The 15,850-nt window shown below is 42.0% G+C and overlaps 2 protein-coding genes across 2 annotated transcripts; one reads left to right on the forward strand and one right to left on the reverse strand.

The window, feature by feature from the left end:
• Positions 1–3,701: 3,701 nt before the first annotated feature.
• LOC311142639 (uncharacterized protein) lies at positions 3,702–7,944 on the forward strand (the record flags this gene model as incomplete). Its single annotated transcript, XM_084178294.1, has 4 exons — positions 3,702–3,753; positions 6,025–6,270; positions 6,646–6,793; positions 7,041–7,944. 4 exons carry the CDS (start codon positions 3,702–3,704, stop codon positions 7,528–7,530), a joined length of 936 nt encoding a protein of 311 aa, XP_084034420.1. The 3' UTR covers positions 7,531–7,944.
• Positions 7,945–12,446: 4,502 nt separating this feature from the next.
• LOC311142862 (uncharacterized protein) lies at positions 12,447–14,590 on the reverse strand. Its single transcript, XM_084178559.1, has 3 exons — positions 13,695–14,590; positions 13,144–13,563; positions 12,447–12,711 (listed from the first exon to the last, which is right to left on the reverse strand). Exons 1-3 carry the CDS (start codon positions 13,791–13,793, stop codon positions 12,682–12,684), a joined length of 549 nt encoding a protein of 182 aa, XP_084034685.1. The 5' UTR covers positions 13,794–14,590; the 3' UTR covers positions 12,447–12,681.
• Positions 14,591–15,850: the final 1,260 nt, after the last annotated feature.

Genomic DNA, 15,850 nt, shown 5'->3' on the forward strand with positions numbered 1-15,850 from the left:
TATTGTATCAAATGGTAGGCTACAGTATCCTACAATGGCATACAAATTAATAGCATACTTGATGGCCGGTGACTCAGCTGCCTGCTGTGGCTCTAAAACACACACACAAAAACACGGCCCTCCCCCTTCCTACTGCTCATTCAGTAACAACCTGCCTGCTCACTGCCTGGTAGTCAGCAGCAGGTCACAGTGAAAAATATGTTTTGTTTGAAGAAATGCCATGTTTACCCCCCGCGACATCGTTTTCAAAGTAGCCCAAATGTTAGCAAAACTGCGGACATGGCAACCCTGCACTGAAGCATCTGCTCGTTGCATGGTAACAATAGTCTCTCTGCCTGGTTGGGTTTCTGGTGAGCAAACCAACTATTTTGTGCACTACTGCCACCTACAGTGGGATCCAGTGCAGGACAGCAGAATATAAAACACCCACTGGTACATAACATGTCATGTAATGTCACTACAATAATTGTTCCCTTGCTGTAATTAATGAAGAACAAAAAAACAGTCTGACACAAATAATTGCAATTTCAAAAGCTTTATTGAAAATGCATATTTCAAACATTTTTTGTAGTTTTTTTATTTTAAAGAATAGTGCATGTCTCAAAATATTAGAACGAGACCAATATGTGTATTTTTCTAAACATAGTTCCTGTGTCTGAAATTAAGTTTCTGTGTGTATTGGAGGAGTAAGCAATACTCAAAATATCTGTGTGTGTGTGTGTGTTGTAGTAGTAGATGGCCATTATTTATTCAAACATCTAAGTTTGGGCAGCAGCCACTGGAGAAACCTGTCAATCAAACAGGAGAATAAATAGTAGTTTTCACTTACACATCAGATAGCTGCTCTTTCTCTGCTACCTCATTCTATTTCTATAATTCTCTACCTCATTCTATTTCTATAAATCTCAAAAATGCCCTTGTTATGTTCTACTTCTCCTTCTTCTATTTCCTCACCTCTTCCTCAGACTCTTCTTTTCCTCTTTCTTGTCCTCCTTACTTTCTCCAACATTTTCCACCTGCTTCATGTTACTAGCCTGCTCTTGCTTCACTCTCTTTTTTGCCTTGCCCTTTTTCCTTTTGACCTTCCCTTCCTGAATAATGTGGACAAGGAGATAAAGTAATATAAGCTTATGGCTATTTTCTACTCTTGAGCTACAATATCTAGAGTTATGATATACTGTAGGACATATGGCCAATATCCCCTTCCTGTTTCCTCTCACCTGTGGGTACACTCCTGCCATTTTCTGCGCCGTTTCCTGGAGCAGCTTCCTGCTGTTCTCACTCAGGTTGGTGATGGGGGCCAGGCGAGGGCTTCCTTTATTGGTGATGGGGGCCAGGCAAGGGCTTTCTGTATTTCCTCTCACCTGTGGGTACACTCCTGCCATTTTCTGCGCCGTTTCCTGGAGCAGCTTCCTGCTGTTCTCACTCAGGTTGGTGATGGGGGCCAGGCGAGGGCTTCCTGTATTGGTGATGGGGGCCAGGCAAGGGCTTTCTGTATTTCCTCTCACCTGTGGGGCCACTCCTGACATTTTCTGGAGCAGCTTCCTACCGTTCTCGCTCAGGTTGGTGATTGGGGCCAGGCGAGGGCTGTGGTGGTATGGTAAGTACTCCACAGCATGCGGAGCAACAATGACAGGGATGTTGGGTTTGGCCACAATAATCTGTACAGACATAGGGTCAAACAATTGAGATGTGACACACACTAGTGATGCGCGGGTTGACTCATAACCAGAAGTCCCGCGGTTATATCCACAGGGCGGCGGATTTAGGGTCATGAAATATTGTTGAATAAACAGAAAACAATACATTAAAAAATCCATAAATGTATAATTATTGTGCAAGTTATATCTATAGGCTATTTGGCATTAGTGCGTAAGCCTAAACTTTAGGGCATAACTTGACGCGCGCCAGATAGACTACACACCAATCACCAAACGCTTTAATTCAATAAGAGAAAAGCTACGAAATGGAAAGTTGAAAATAAAGAAGGGACGGCCAGAAAAGTAATGTTTGGAAAATATTTGGTGAAGTGTTAAAAGAGGATGATGGCAGTGCCTATGTTATGTGTGATGATTGTGAGGCACTATAGAAATTCGACAGTCACAAGAGGGGGATTCAAATAGGCCTATGGCACGTCAAGGGAACAAACAGCCTACTGTTCAGATGGATTAAATGGAAACTGAAATCTGGACACTGACTGTAGATCTTTAACCTCTCACAGTCTTAATATTAACTCCTGCAGAATTAAGCATTTCTTGCAGTAAAATGATAGGCTACACCAAATGTAGGCTTTATTTTGACTCGGGAACAGCAGTGGAGAAATATGATTTCTTTCAGCATCTTGAGGGAATGCGAATGCGCAGCTAGGGACTGCTTTATCAGCATCATAAAAGCTGATAATATTTCAACCACATAAAATGTGCATCCAAGCCAAACTGAAATCTTATCAGAAACATGTCTGGTCGTTTTCAACCCGTCAAACTGATGTCATTTGGAAATTTTGCACAGAAAATGTTTCCCTTTTTTTCTTGAGTTATTGCATTTTCTTCTTGATCCCTAAACGTTTTTGGTTTATTTAGTCTTCTCTCTAATTATAGACAAGTTGACTAACAAATAGCCTACCAAAATGTTGGAAATTATAAGCAGAAACATATCCAAATTAGGCACAAAAAAATCCTGCACCCCCTGCTAAGAAATCGTTCTGACGGTGTTCTATATTTGCGGGTTAGGGTCAGGTGCGGGCCTCAGATTTTCACTTTATCACATATAGTCGGGCGGTTGCGGCTGGGTTATTAGCAATTGCGGGTGGGTTCGGTTGAACAAACAGCTGACCCGCGCACCACTAACACACACACACACACACACGTAAGAGCCTACCAGTCGAGGGTCCTTCAGTGAAGCCCCTTTTCTCAGTGGTTCCTTTGAAGGCCCTGGACTGTCCTCAGCAGAGGCATCATTGCCATTATCACGCTGTGTGTCATAGAGCTAGTTGGTCATAGTCCATTCTTCACATTCAGTCAAAGAGTTACTCAAATACATGCTGCAGAACATACCAGAAAGTCTGACTCATCGAAGGATTGGAGAGAAAGATCGTCGTCCTCTACCATATCCCTCACTTTAAGCCTTGTCAGCTTTCCATCCTCCTCATCCTTCACTTTCAGCGGTGGTGTCCTCCTTTCATGATCCTCATCATCAGACTGTGTATCAGAGTAAACTAGTCAGAGACTAATCTCTTTACAGTGATGTCACTCAACAAAGACATGGTGTACAACTGTCTTACCTCAGATTCACAGTCAGTGAAGGAGTAGATAGAGATGTCAGAGTTGGAGGATGAGATCACCCCATCATAATTTCTATCCATCAGCCGAGTCACCCTTCCAGACTGAGGAGACAGACAAAGGCATGTACTTAGGGCAGCCATAGAATACACTGGCATTGACTGTCAAGAAAATGTTGAATATTTAGGCAATCCAACATAGTTGTACAAGTAGTGAGTAATTTATGGGTAATTGAAAATGCAAGTGTATTGAAATGCAATAAATGCAACTCCCATAACATTAGGGATAGGGCTAAAGACTTTCCATACTGTAGGATTCTTTAGCATTTCTAATGAATGATTGTCAATTCAACCAAGCCAACCAAAATGGCCATATGAATCAACAGATTGATCTATCTGTTCTGTCTCTATGGGAACAGCAGAGATGTCTGACCTGGCTAAGAGGCTCTGGATTGATGTCCCATCCATCCCCAGATGTCTGTTCCTGCCCACAGCTCACAATGATTGGCTGTGAACAGTAAAGAAAAAATGTAACACTCTTTTGCTCATTTTGGCCTTGGAAATAACTTGGAAATAAATGATGTAGCTATCAATAAATAATTTAAGTAGCTACTGTTATGTGGTTGATTTGAATGTGACATACAGGCCTTTTGTGGATCTGAGGGGTCTGCACTGATGTAGACTGTCAAGACAATATTCCATTTCAAATGTGGTTAGATAAGGAGGGATATCTGCACTTGCTTTTACTGTGATAACTGCAGTTTGTACATGCAGCATAACTAATGTTTATGTGTTATTGTTTTCAGGTCAGATTTGACTTACAGGCCTTGGCCTTCTGCGCACTTTGCCGGTTGGCCACATCACAGAATCAGGGGTGTTCACCCTCACTGGATTCAACTGTCAACACAACACTCCATTTAAAAGGTGATAACAAAAACAGAAGATTTTTTAAATATATATATATATTTGATATTTACCACATAAGGGCGGCGCCTTAAAGCTCTTTTGATTCTCTCATCATTATGATTCATCTTGCTTTCTGAGGGATACATTTCCATCAATTGATTGGCACAAAACATATCCTGGCACATACACGCATAAAGGGCATGTCCCAAATGGCACCCCAGTGCCCATATATTGCACTTATTTTGACCTGAGCCCAATGGGCACAGGTCAAAAGTAGTACACTACAGGGTGCCATTTGGGACCAAAGAATGTAAGAGCCTACCAGACGTTCTAAACTCCAAGGACGGGTCTATCCAACCGTTTCCAATCGTAGTATTTATTCTCTGCACAGTGTCAGCTAGGGCAGACTATGCACCTGAAACAACCTTACTGAAGAAAGCGATTGTACTGATGATATCAAAGCTGAACACAGTTTATGTAGTGAATTTATGCTTGGTTACGTCACAATAGGTCACAGTTTTATGGGCGCGCATAATACGTCACAGGAAAGGCTTGTATGGGACTGGACTGGTGGTATCTCCCCCTGGTCGTAATTTATAACTGTCAAATAAAATCTATCTAGCTATCTAACTGAAATGGCTGTAGAGGACTCTTTGATCATCACATTTGAGGCACATGTCAGCAGGTGGCAGTGTCTTCAAATGCAGCACTTGATGATCTGAGCAACAGTTGAGCAACTTTGTGGTTGTGACGAATCCAAATGCGGAAGTCCAGTACATTTGTTTTTGCTTAGCAAGCTTGCCCGCCTATTTCTACAATTCATCTTCTTAAACTCTGATTTTAAACTTAACCACACTGCTAACCTTATGCCCAACCTTAAATTAAGACCAAAAAGCCTATTTTTGTTTTCATTAATTTTTACGATATAGCCTATTTGTACTTTGTGGCTGTGTTATCTAGTGGGAACCTCTAGCTAGCTAGCTACCTACAATCTGGCTAAAGTGTTGCGCAATATTGGAGGAAAAGTTGATTGATTATTGTGCTTGATTATCCAAGTACTAGTTTGACAAATATGCATTGGTCATCAAAATGATATCCCGAATAATTTTAAAACATATGGTTCAGAGGTTCAAGAGTTTTACTCCTGAGTTCAGGCTCACGAGTGGGATTGTTGCTGTCATTATAGTATCATTTGTTTTGTTTACTGTCACTACATATTTCGGTTTATCAGAGGATGTCTTCAGTCTTGGAACGACAGTTTTTGGCAATGGGCATGGTAAGTTAGCTAGGAGGGTCTGAGTGAATCAACAGTTATATATGCTCAGTAGCTACTTTGTATGAGAGTGTTGTAACGTTAGCTAGCTTGCTAGAATGGTGGTCCTCTGTAGCTCAGCTGGTAGAGCACGGCTCTTGTAACGCCAAGATAGTGGGTTCGATCCCCGGGACCACCCATACACAAAAATGTATGCACGCATGACTGTAAGTCGCTTTGGATAAAAGCGTCTGCTAAATGGCATATTATTATAATAATAATAATAATAATAATAATAATATGCCATTTAGCAGACGCTTTTATCCAAAGCGACTTACAGTCATGCGTGCATACATTTTTTTGTGTATGGGTGGTCCCGGGGATCGAACCAACTACCTTGGCGTTTCAAGCGCAGTGCTCTACCAGCTGAGCTACAGAGGACCACATTATTATTATTATTAAAACTTATAGCTAATGTAACAGATGGTGCCAGTAGGCTACAGCAGTAGGCTACAGCACAACACACCAGTGTAGCTTATGTCTGTCAACCCTATCATTTATGTTTTAATCCTTTCCTCTTCCTTTGCAGTGCACAAGCTCATCACATACTCCTTCCACCACAAGACAGTGACCCAGCTACTCCTCAGTATTGGGGTTCTGGTGCCCCTCTGTGGAGGCATTGAGAAGAGTGTGGGCACTGTTCGGTTCCTCCTCATGTTTCTGCTGCTCTCTATCAGCACAGGGGTGTTGTACACCATACTGGGTCTGCTACTGTTTGGTGCATCTGCCCAGAACCAGGTGGAGGGGTTCATTCCAGTGTCCCTCTCCCTTATGGGTATGGCCACAGTGCACTCCCGTATGGTTAAGGGCTTTCTTTTCGGGGTCACTGTACCCATGTTAGCCCTGCCCTGGCTGTTTCTGTTCATCATAACACTTTTGGTCCCACACACTGTCTTCCTTTGCAATGCCATCGCCATCATCGCAGGGGGGATCTGTATCCTTACTCCAACCTCATTGTGGTTCAAAATAACTGATACACTCCTCTGCAGTATGTCACAGCTTTATAAGTGTGCTTAGTAGTGTAGTTAAGTGGTAATAGGTTATAGGTGTTGTATATGAATCCTGCTGCTGAACATTATGGCATGTTTGTTTAGAAAAAATATTGCATCACTGCGTCACACATTCTCCTTAACTTGCACTGGTGAAACAGACGGAAAGGGCTGGCTCTCACTTCTGGACATGTCCGATGCCAGGGCATCAGTGCTGGACAAGAAGATGCCTTTCAGGCTGCTGAGGAACATTGGTGTCCTGTATGTCCCTGCATCAACAGAGGAGAGAAGGAAGACGGTCCACCCACCGTGAGTACTAAGAAAGCACCAGACATATCATTTATCAGACAAGACAAGAGGTCATTAAATAACAATTGCTGTGTGCAAGCCAGAGCACATAATGTACTACAGTATAATGAGGTGCAGTTATAATTGATGATCCTCAGCTGTAATTGAATACTGTACAATAGGCACCTAGTGGTCCCCCATGATTAGATAGAGAATTACTGGTATAGATAGGCTCTCTGAATTCTGTCCACGTTCTCATTGATTGCAGAATCATTCCAACCCCAGGCTCCTACCCAGTCCAAGCCTACGCTCCAGTGTCCTTTACCTCCAACCTACAGGCTACCGAGACCACACCAAAGACATTTGAAGGCTGGGCCCACTCCTACTATACACAGGGGAGCCCTGTTCAGCTCTCAGGTTATTACGGACACAGCCATGGATATGGCCTCAAGCATAGCTTTGGGCCAAGTCACGGACATAGTCACGAACATGGACACAGCTGCAGCCACAGCCAAGGTTATGGACATAGTCACGAACACAGCTTCGGCCATGGACTCAGTCATGGGCATGCATCTGCCTCTCAAACCAGCAGTCACTGGGCTCCAGTGGCTCAACATCCACATTCTCAACATTCCCACCTCAGTCCACTGTCTGTGTCTGTCAGTGCCCCCCAGAGTTTCACAGCAAAGATGCCGGAGTCACTGCCAGAATCTGTGATGGTTCACCCAGGAGCACCTGTGTCTTCACTGACAGATTGATGACTTCAATCCGTAACGGCAAAACTCGCTATAGCTCGATTGAAATGTAAAGGCAATGTTCGCGAAGACCGGAAATTACATTTACATTTCAAGCGTGCTATTTTCAGCAATCACAATCCTTGTAAAAACGTCAACTCTTGGTATAACTAATAACATTAAAAAAATACAAATGTCAGTGTGGTTATAAGCCGCTATAGCTCTGAACTACGGCGATACGGATTTAATCGAGCCCATAGTTGTCATTCAATGTGTTTTCTGTCTCATGTTATACATTGAGATGTAATATGCTTGGACAAGTGTTTTGAGGCAGTACTTGAAGGTCCACTTTTTCTTCACTGATGTTTTTGGTTTTAATATACAAGCAGGCTCTGAATGTTCAAGGTCAAATCAATGCAATAAAGGGTTTGCTTGTCAGTTGATTGTAAGACCACTCCTTTTGGCTTGTGTGTTTTGTACTTTGTGTTTTTTTACACATACGGTAGACAAATCTCTTGGTACTCTTGATTTATACAACCTAGATTAAAACAACGTTTTTCAAAACCCTTAGTAAACCAGAACAGTTTTTAGTTCAAACTAAACATTTTTATCACACTAATGTATTATCAGTTTTTCCCCCTTAACTACACTTAACAAAATATAAATGCAACATGTAAAGTGTTGGTCCCATGTTTCATGAGCTGAAATAAAAGATCCCAGAAATTTTCCAAACGTACAAAAAGCTTCTTTCTCTAATTTTGTATACAAATTTGTTTAAATCTCTGTTAGTGAGCATTTGTCCTTTGCCAAGATAATCCATCCACCTGACAGGTGTAGCATATCAAGAAGCTGATTAAACAGCTTGATCATTACACAGGTGCTTCTTGTGCTGGGGACAATAAAAGAGCCACTCTAAAATGTGCAGTTTTGTCACACAACACAATGCTACATATGTCTCAAGTTTTGAGGAAGCGTGCAATTGGCATGCTGACTGCAGAAATGTCCACCAGAGATGTTGCGAGAGAATTTAAAATTCATTTCTGTACCATAAGCAGACTCCAACGTCGTTTTAGAGAATTTGGCAGTACGTCCAACCGGCCTCACAACCGCAGACCACGTGTAACCACGCCACCCCAGGACCAGCAGAGTGCCCAATGGTGGCGGTGGGGTTATGATATGGGCAAGCAATGAACAGCAACTTCGCACAGCTGTTGAAGAGTGACACAACATTCCACAGGCCACAATCAACAGCCTGATCAACTCAATGCGAAGGATATGTGTCGTGCTGCTTGAGGGAAATGGTGGTCACACCAGATACTGTTTGGTTTTCTGATCCACGCACCTACCTTTCTTTTAAGGTATCTGTGTTCTTAGAATAAAATACAAAATAGCATCCACTCACCACTAAATTAGATCCATTACATTCAGTTTGTTTTGCAATGCATCGTTCAAAAATTTTGGAAATTCAGAAGCAGGGGACAAGTGGGTGAGGTGATCAAGAGTGTGGGCTACAAGGGCAGATTATGATGTAATCTTTGGAAAATTAACTAGTCGTGCACAGTAAAGAGAAGCCATAAATGACAACCAAAACTAAATAAAGCAAATCAATGATCTCCATTTATTATTTCTTTACAAATGCATGCTTTAAAGTTACTGTTTATATACAAATAGCTATTTTGCATATAAAACTGGATCAAGTGGTAAGAGTCATGTAACACAGGTCAATTTTAAAAAGGCACATTTCTTATTTAAATGACAACATGTACCATACCATATTTGATTCTGTATCACTACAATAGTTGAGGGTTTCTCTATTAAAAGAAACACAAAATGACGTGCTAAAATGATAGACTGCTGAACATCACCCGTATATCATCCACTTGATTCTATTTCATACGGTTACAGAACCTCAGAAAATTGAAGTAAATATTTTGTATTTAGGCTTTCAACCATCAGCATAAGAAAATAAAACTAGATAAAGTTCTTACATATACATATCCCAGAATTAGTGATTATCAGAACACACATAAATGACAGTTAATAAATGACAGTTAATAGATGTATTCATGTTGTACTGCAAGTGCACATACAATACAACACATATTGCATTGCCTAAATGCCGTGGTAGTGTCCAGCTAAACATAACTAGTCGGTACTAAGCCTTACAGTGGGAGAGCATGAGAAAAAAACACCTGGGCATTTTTACAGTAAACCACCATTTAATCTACAACCTTTTCGTTTAATGAACCGATGAAGAACAAGGCTCAATGACTAAACAGTTACTGCAATTTAAATGTAGGAATTGTACAGTACATGGTACAATATGAATGTGCTACTAGTATGCATATTTGACTAATCTTGCACTGCTCTCTGTATTTACACAACCTTCGTGCATCTGAATAGGCAGCCATGTTGAACTTGTAAATACATTTAAAGATGCAAATATAGAATGCTTTCAATGCCGTAGACATTTCAGGAGTTAATTTACAATATATTACTTTTTTTATCGCCTTGTGGGGATCTTCACAGCATGATAAACGTCCAGAGGCAATATTTCATATCATAATCACCTCTGTTTGCGCCTAGTTTCACTTACAAAAACGATGTGTAACATTCAATGTATAATATCTCCAATTTTTCTAATCTGATGGGAAACAATGAAGGTCTGCACTCTATTTTATAAAAAAAATCTATTGGTTTATTCCAAAATGTTCCATAACCTTAAAAGGAGCGCGTGGACCAAATCTACACTGAACAAAAATATAAACGCAACATGCAACTATTTCAAAGATTTTACTGAGTTACAGTTCATATAAGGAAATCAGTCAATTGAAATGAATAAATTAGGCCCTAATCTATGGATTTCACATGACTGGGAATTCAGATATGGAACACGCTGTCGTACACGTCAATCCAGAGCATCCCAAACATGCTCAATCAGTGACATGTCTGGTGAGTATGCAGGCCATGGAAGAACTGGGACATTTTCAGCTTCCAGAAATTGTGAACAGATCCTTGTGACATGGGGCCGTGCATTATTGTGCTGAAACGTGAGGTGATGGTGGCGGATGAATGGCACGACAATGGGCCTCAGGATCTCGTCACGGTATCTCTGTGCATTCAAATTGCCATCGATTTAAAATGCAATTGTGTTCATTGTCCGTAGCTTATGCCTGTCCATACCATAACCCCACCACCACGGGGCACTCTGTCCACAATGTTGACATCAGCAAACCGCTCGCCCACATGGCGCCATACACGCTGACTTCTACCTGGTACAGTTGAAACCGGGATTCATCCGTGAAGAGCACACTTCTCCAGCATGCCAGTTGCTATCGAAGGTGAGCATTTGCCCACAGAAGTCAGTTACGACGCCAAACTGCAGTCAGGTCAAGACCCTGGTGAGGACGACGAGCATGCAGATTAGCTTCCCTGAGACGGTTACTGACAGTTTGTGCAGAAATTATTCTGTTGTGCAAACCCACAGATTCATCAGCTGTCCGGGTGGTTGGTCTCAGACGATCCCACAGGTGAAGGAGCCGGATGTGGAGGTCCTGGGCTGGCGTGGTTACACGTGCACAAAATTTGAGAGAAATAAGCTTTTTGTGTGGATGGAAAATGTCTGGGATCTTTTATTTCAGCTCATGAAACATGGGACCAACACTTTACATGTTGCGTTTATATTTTGTTCAGTGTACATGAAAGGCCTGGGGGTTAGGGGTCGATTTGGAGTATGAGCCCATTCCCAACCAATCTTGAATGAATTGCACTACCTCTCAGCACGAGTCTCTACAAAATGCTGTCAGTAAGATTACACAACAAGACAATAAGTACAACAAACATTCATTCATACGTCTTTCCATTTAGTGATTATGTGCTGACACGTTACCTCCAAAAACAGTTTAAAACTGTTTTCCGTTACCACTCACCCTCCACCCGAAAGAAATAGGTTAACATATGGGGTTGTGAGGGTGTGCTGTAACGTTAACTTAATCTTCCTTAGCTCCACACGTCCTGAGAGTAGCGGCCCTTGGTCATCAGCTTCTTGATGTAAGCCACAGCCTGTGTGTGTGTGAGACCTCCCACCTCCTCAACGATGTCATAGAAGGAATTCTGCACATCCCGCGCCATGTTCCGAGCATTCCTAGGAAAAGACAAGTGGCAGCCATATTTACAGTAGGCACACAATAATGATGGATTTTCTCTTTCAAAAAACCCTCAAAGCTTGTACATGTACTGTGCCTTCAGGAAGTATTCACACCCACATTTTGTTGTGTTACAGCCTGAATTTAAAATGGAATAAATTGAGATTTTCTGTCACTGACCTACACACAACACCCCATAATGTCAAAGTGGAATTATGTTTTTAGAAATGTTTAGAAAGCTATAAAAAATGAAAAGCTGAAATGTCTTGAGTCAATATGTATTCAACCCATTTGTTATGGCAAGCCTAAATAAGTTCAGGAGTAAAAATATGCTTAACAACTCACATAATAAGTTGCAATAATAGTGTTTGACATGATTTTTGAATGAACACGGCCCTCCCCCTTCCTACTGCTCATTCAGTAACAACCTGCCTGCTCACTGCCTGGTAGTCAGCAGCAGGTCACAGTGAAAAATATGTTTTGTTTGAAGAAATGCCATGTTTACCCCCCGCGACATCGTTTTCAAAGTAGCCCAAATGTTAGCAAAACTGCGGACATGGCAACCCTGCACTGAAGCATCTGCTCGTTGCATGGTAACAATAGTCTCTCTGCCTGGTTGGGTTTCTGGTGAGCAAACCAACTATTTTGTGCACTACTGCCACCTACAGTGGGATCCAGTGCAGGACAGCAGAATATAAAACACCCACTGGTACATAACATGTCATGTAATGTCACTACAATAATTGTTCCCTTGCTGTAATTAATGAACAAAAAAACAGTCTGACACAAATAATTGCAATTTCAAAAGCTTTATTGAAAATGCATATTTCAAACATTTTTTGTAGTTTTTTTATTTTAAAGAATAGTGCATGTCTCAAAATATTAGAACGAGACCAATATGTGTATTTTTCTAAACATAGTTCCTGTGTCTGAAATTAAGTTTCTGTGTGTATTGGAGGAGTAAGCAATACTCAAAATATCTGTGTGTGTGTGTGTTGTAGTAGTAGATGGCCATTATTTATTCAAACATCTAAGTTTGGGCAGCAGCCACTGGAGAAACCTGTCAATCAAACAGGACAATAAATAGTAGTTTTCACTTACACATCAGATAGCTGCTCTTTCTCTGCTACCTCATTCTATTTCTATAATTCTCTACCTCATTCTATTTCTATAAATCTCAAAAATGCCCTTGTTATGTTCTACTTCTCCTTCTTCTATTTCCTCACCTCTTCCTCAGACTCTTATTTTCCTCTTTCTTGTCCTCCTTACTTTCTCCAACATTTTCCACCTGCTTCATGTTACTAGCCTGCTCTTGCTTCACTCGCTTTTTTGCCTTGCCCTTTTTCCTTTTGACCTTCCCTTCCTGAATATTTTGGACAAGGAGATAAAGTAATATAAGCTTATGGCTATTTTCTACTCTTGAGCTACGATATCTAGAGTTATGATATACTGTAGGACATATGGCCAATATCCCCTTCCTGTTTCCTCTCACCTGTGGGTACACTCCTGTCATTTTCTGCGCCATTTCCTGGAGCAGCTTCCTGCTGTTCTCACTCAGGTTGGTGATGGGGGCCAGGCGAGGGCTTCCTGTATTGGTGATGGGGGCCAGGCAAGGGCTTTCTGTATTTCCTCTCACCTGTGGGGCCACTCCTGACATTTTCTGGAGCAGCTTCCTACCGTTCTCGCTCAGGTTGGTGATTGGGGCCAGGCGAGGGCTGTGGTGGTATGGTAAGTACTCCACAGCAGGCGGAGCAACAATGACAGGGACAGGGCTGGGAGGAGTCAGAGGCTTTGGGACATCCTCTGGAGAGGGCAGGGCCCGTAGGGCTTCAGCCAGGGTCCAGGGTGCTGAGGTCACAAGAGGAGAAAGGCAAGTCTGGCCAGGCACAGGACCAGAGACTTTCCCTGGGCTCTGTAATACCAGAAACAACAAACAAACTGTCAGGACAGTGCTATGTTATACACAATCTCTAGATATACTGTATAACTAATCTATAAATACATTAGATACATGACTACACTCAATAAGTAAGAGTAACTTACAAAGCGCTGGACTTCATACTTCTTTTTTTCAAGCTTGAGGAGCCTGTTCTTGGCTATGCTGGTCTTCATTTCTGCCATGCTCTCTACCATTTCGGCCATCTCTCCAGTGCATTTCTTGAAAGCCACTTTCAACCTTTCCAAGTCATTCAGCCAACTGTCCAGGTCTACTGCCTCAAGATCTCATTTTGCTGCAGTTTCTCTTCATCACTTGGATCAGTGCCCTCAACTCCTCGCCCCTCCTCCCATTGTCTTCCCTATTCACATCTTCATCCCTCAGTCTTTCATCCTTCCTCCTCCCCATCCACTTCTCAATCCAGGCTCTGAAGCATCCCTCATTCTTCTTCTGCCTCTCTTGGTTGATGTCCAGACCGTCATTGACCGTCTTCAGGCCTTCCTCCAGGTCAAGCTCTATGGAGGCCAGGTTTTCTTTAATTCTCCTCAGGCTCTCCTCATTGGTGTTGGTCCACTGTGTCTTCTTGTCCAGCTGCTGCCTGCAGGGCCGGACAGAAGGGACCACCTCCATATGGCGTGACACCTTCTTCAGGGCACTCACAGAGGCAGGGAGAGGGATGTTGGGTTTGGCCACAATAATATGTACAGACATCGGGTCAAACAATTGAGATGTGACACACACTAGTGATGCGCGGGTTGACTCATAACCAGAAGTCCTGCGGTTATATCCACAGGGCGGGGGATTTAGGGTCATGAAATATTGTTGAATAAACAGAAAACAATACATTAAAAAATCCATAAATGTATAATTATTGTGCAAGTTATATCTATAGGCTATTTGGCATTAGTGTGTAAGCCTAAACTTTAGGGCATAACTTGACGCGCGCCAGATAGACTACACACCAATCACCAAACGCTTTAATTCAATAAGAGAAAAGCTACGAAATGGAAAGTTGAAAATAAAGAAGGGACGGCCAGAAAAGTAATGTTTGGAAAATATTTGGTGAAGTGTTAAAAGAGGATGATGGCAGTGCCTATGTTATGTTTGATGATTGTGAGGCACTATAGAAATTCGACAGTCACAAGAGGGGGATTCAAATAGGCCTATGGCACGTCAAGGGAACAAACAGCCTACTGTTCAGATGGGTTAGATGGAAACTGAAATCTGGACACTGACTGTAGATCTTTAACCTCTCACAGTCTTAATATTAACTCCTGCAGAATTAAGCATTTCTTGCAGTAAAATGATAGGCTACACCAAATGTAGGCTTTATTTTGACTCGGGAACAGCAGTGGAGAAATATGATTTCTTTCAGCATCTTGAGGGAATGCAAATGCGCAGCTAGGGACTGCTTTATCAGCATCATAAAAGCTGATAATATTTCAACCACATAAAATGTGCATCCAAGCCAAACTGAAATCTTATCAGAAACATGTCTGGTCGTTTTCAACCCGTCAAACTGATGTCATTTGGAAATTTTGCACAGAAAATGTTTCCCTTTTGATCTTAAGTTATTGCATTTTCTTCTTGATCCCTAAAAGTTTTTGGTTTATTTAGTCTTCTATCTAATTATAGACAAGTTGACTAACAAATAGCCTACCAAAATGTTGGAAATTATAAGCAGAAACATATCCAAACTAGGCACAAAAAAATCCTGCACCCCCTGCTAAGAAATCGTTCTGACGGTGTTCTATATTTGCGGGTTAGGGTCAGGTGCGGGCCTCAGATTTTCACTTTATCACATATAGTCGGGCGGTTGCGGATGGGTTATTAGCAATTGCGGGTGGGTTCGGTTGAACAAACAGCTGACCCGCGCACCACTAACACACACACACACACACACACACACACACACACGTAAGAGCCTACCAGTCGAGGGTCCTTCAGTGAAGCCCCTTTTCTCAGTGGTTCCTTTGAAGGCCCTGGACTGTCCTCAGCAGAGGCATCATTGCCATTATCACACTGTGTGTCAGAGAGCTAGTTGGTCATAGTCCATTCTCCACATTCAGTCAAAGAGTTACTCAAATACATGCTGCAGAACATACCAGAAAGTCTGACTCATCGAAGGAGTGGAGAGAAAGATCGTCGTCCTCTACTATATCCCTCACTTTAAGCCTTGTCACCTTTCCATCCTCCTCATCCTTCACTTTCAGCAGTGGTGTCCTCCTTTCATGATCCTCATCATCAGACTGGGTATCAGAGT

The sequence above is a fragment of the Coregonus lavaretus genome (assembly GCF_964263955.1).
Source record: "Coregonus lavaretus genome assembly, chromosome: 15".
NCBI lineage: Eukaryota > Metazoa > Chordata > Actinopteri > Salmoniformes > Salmonidae > Coregonus > Coregonus lavaretus.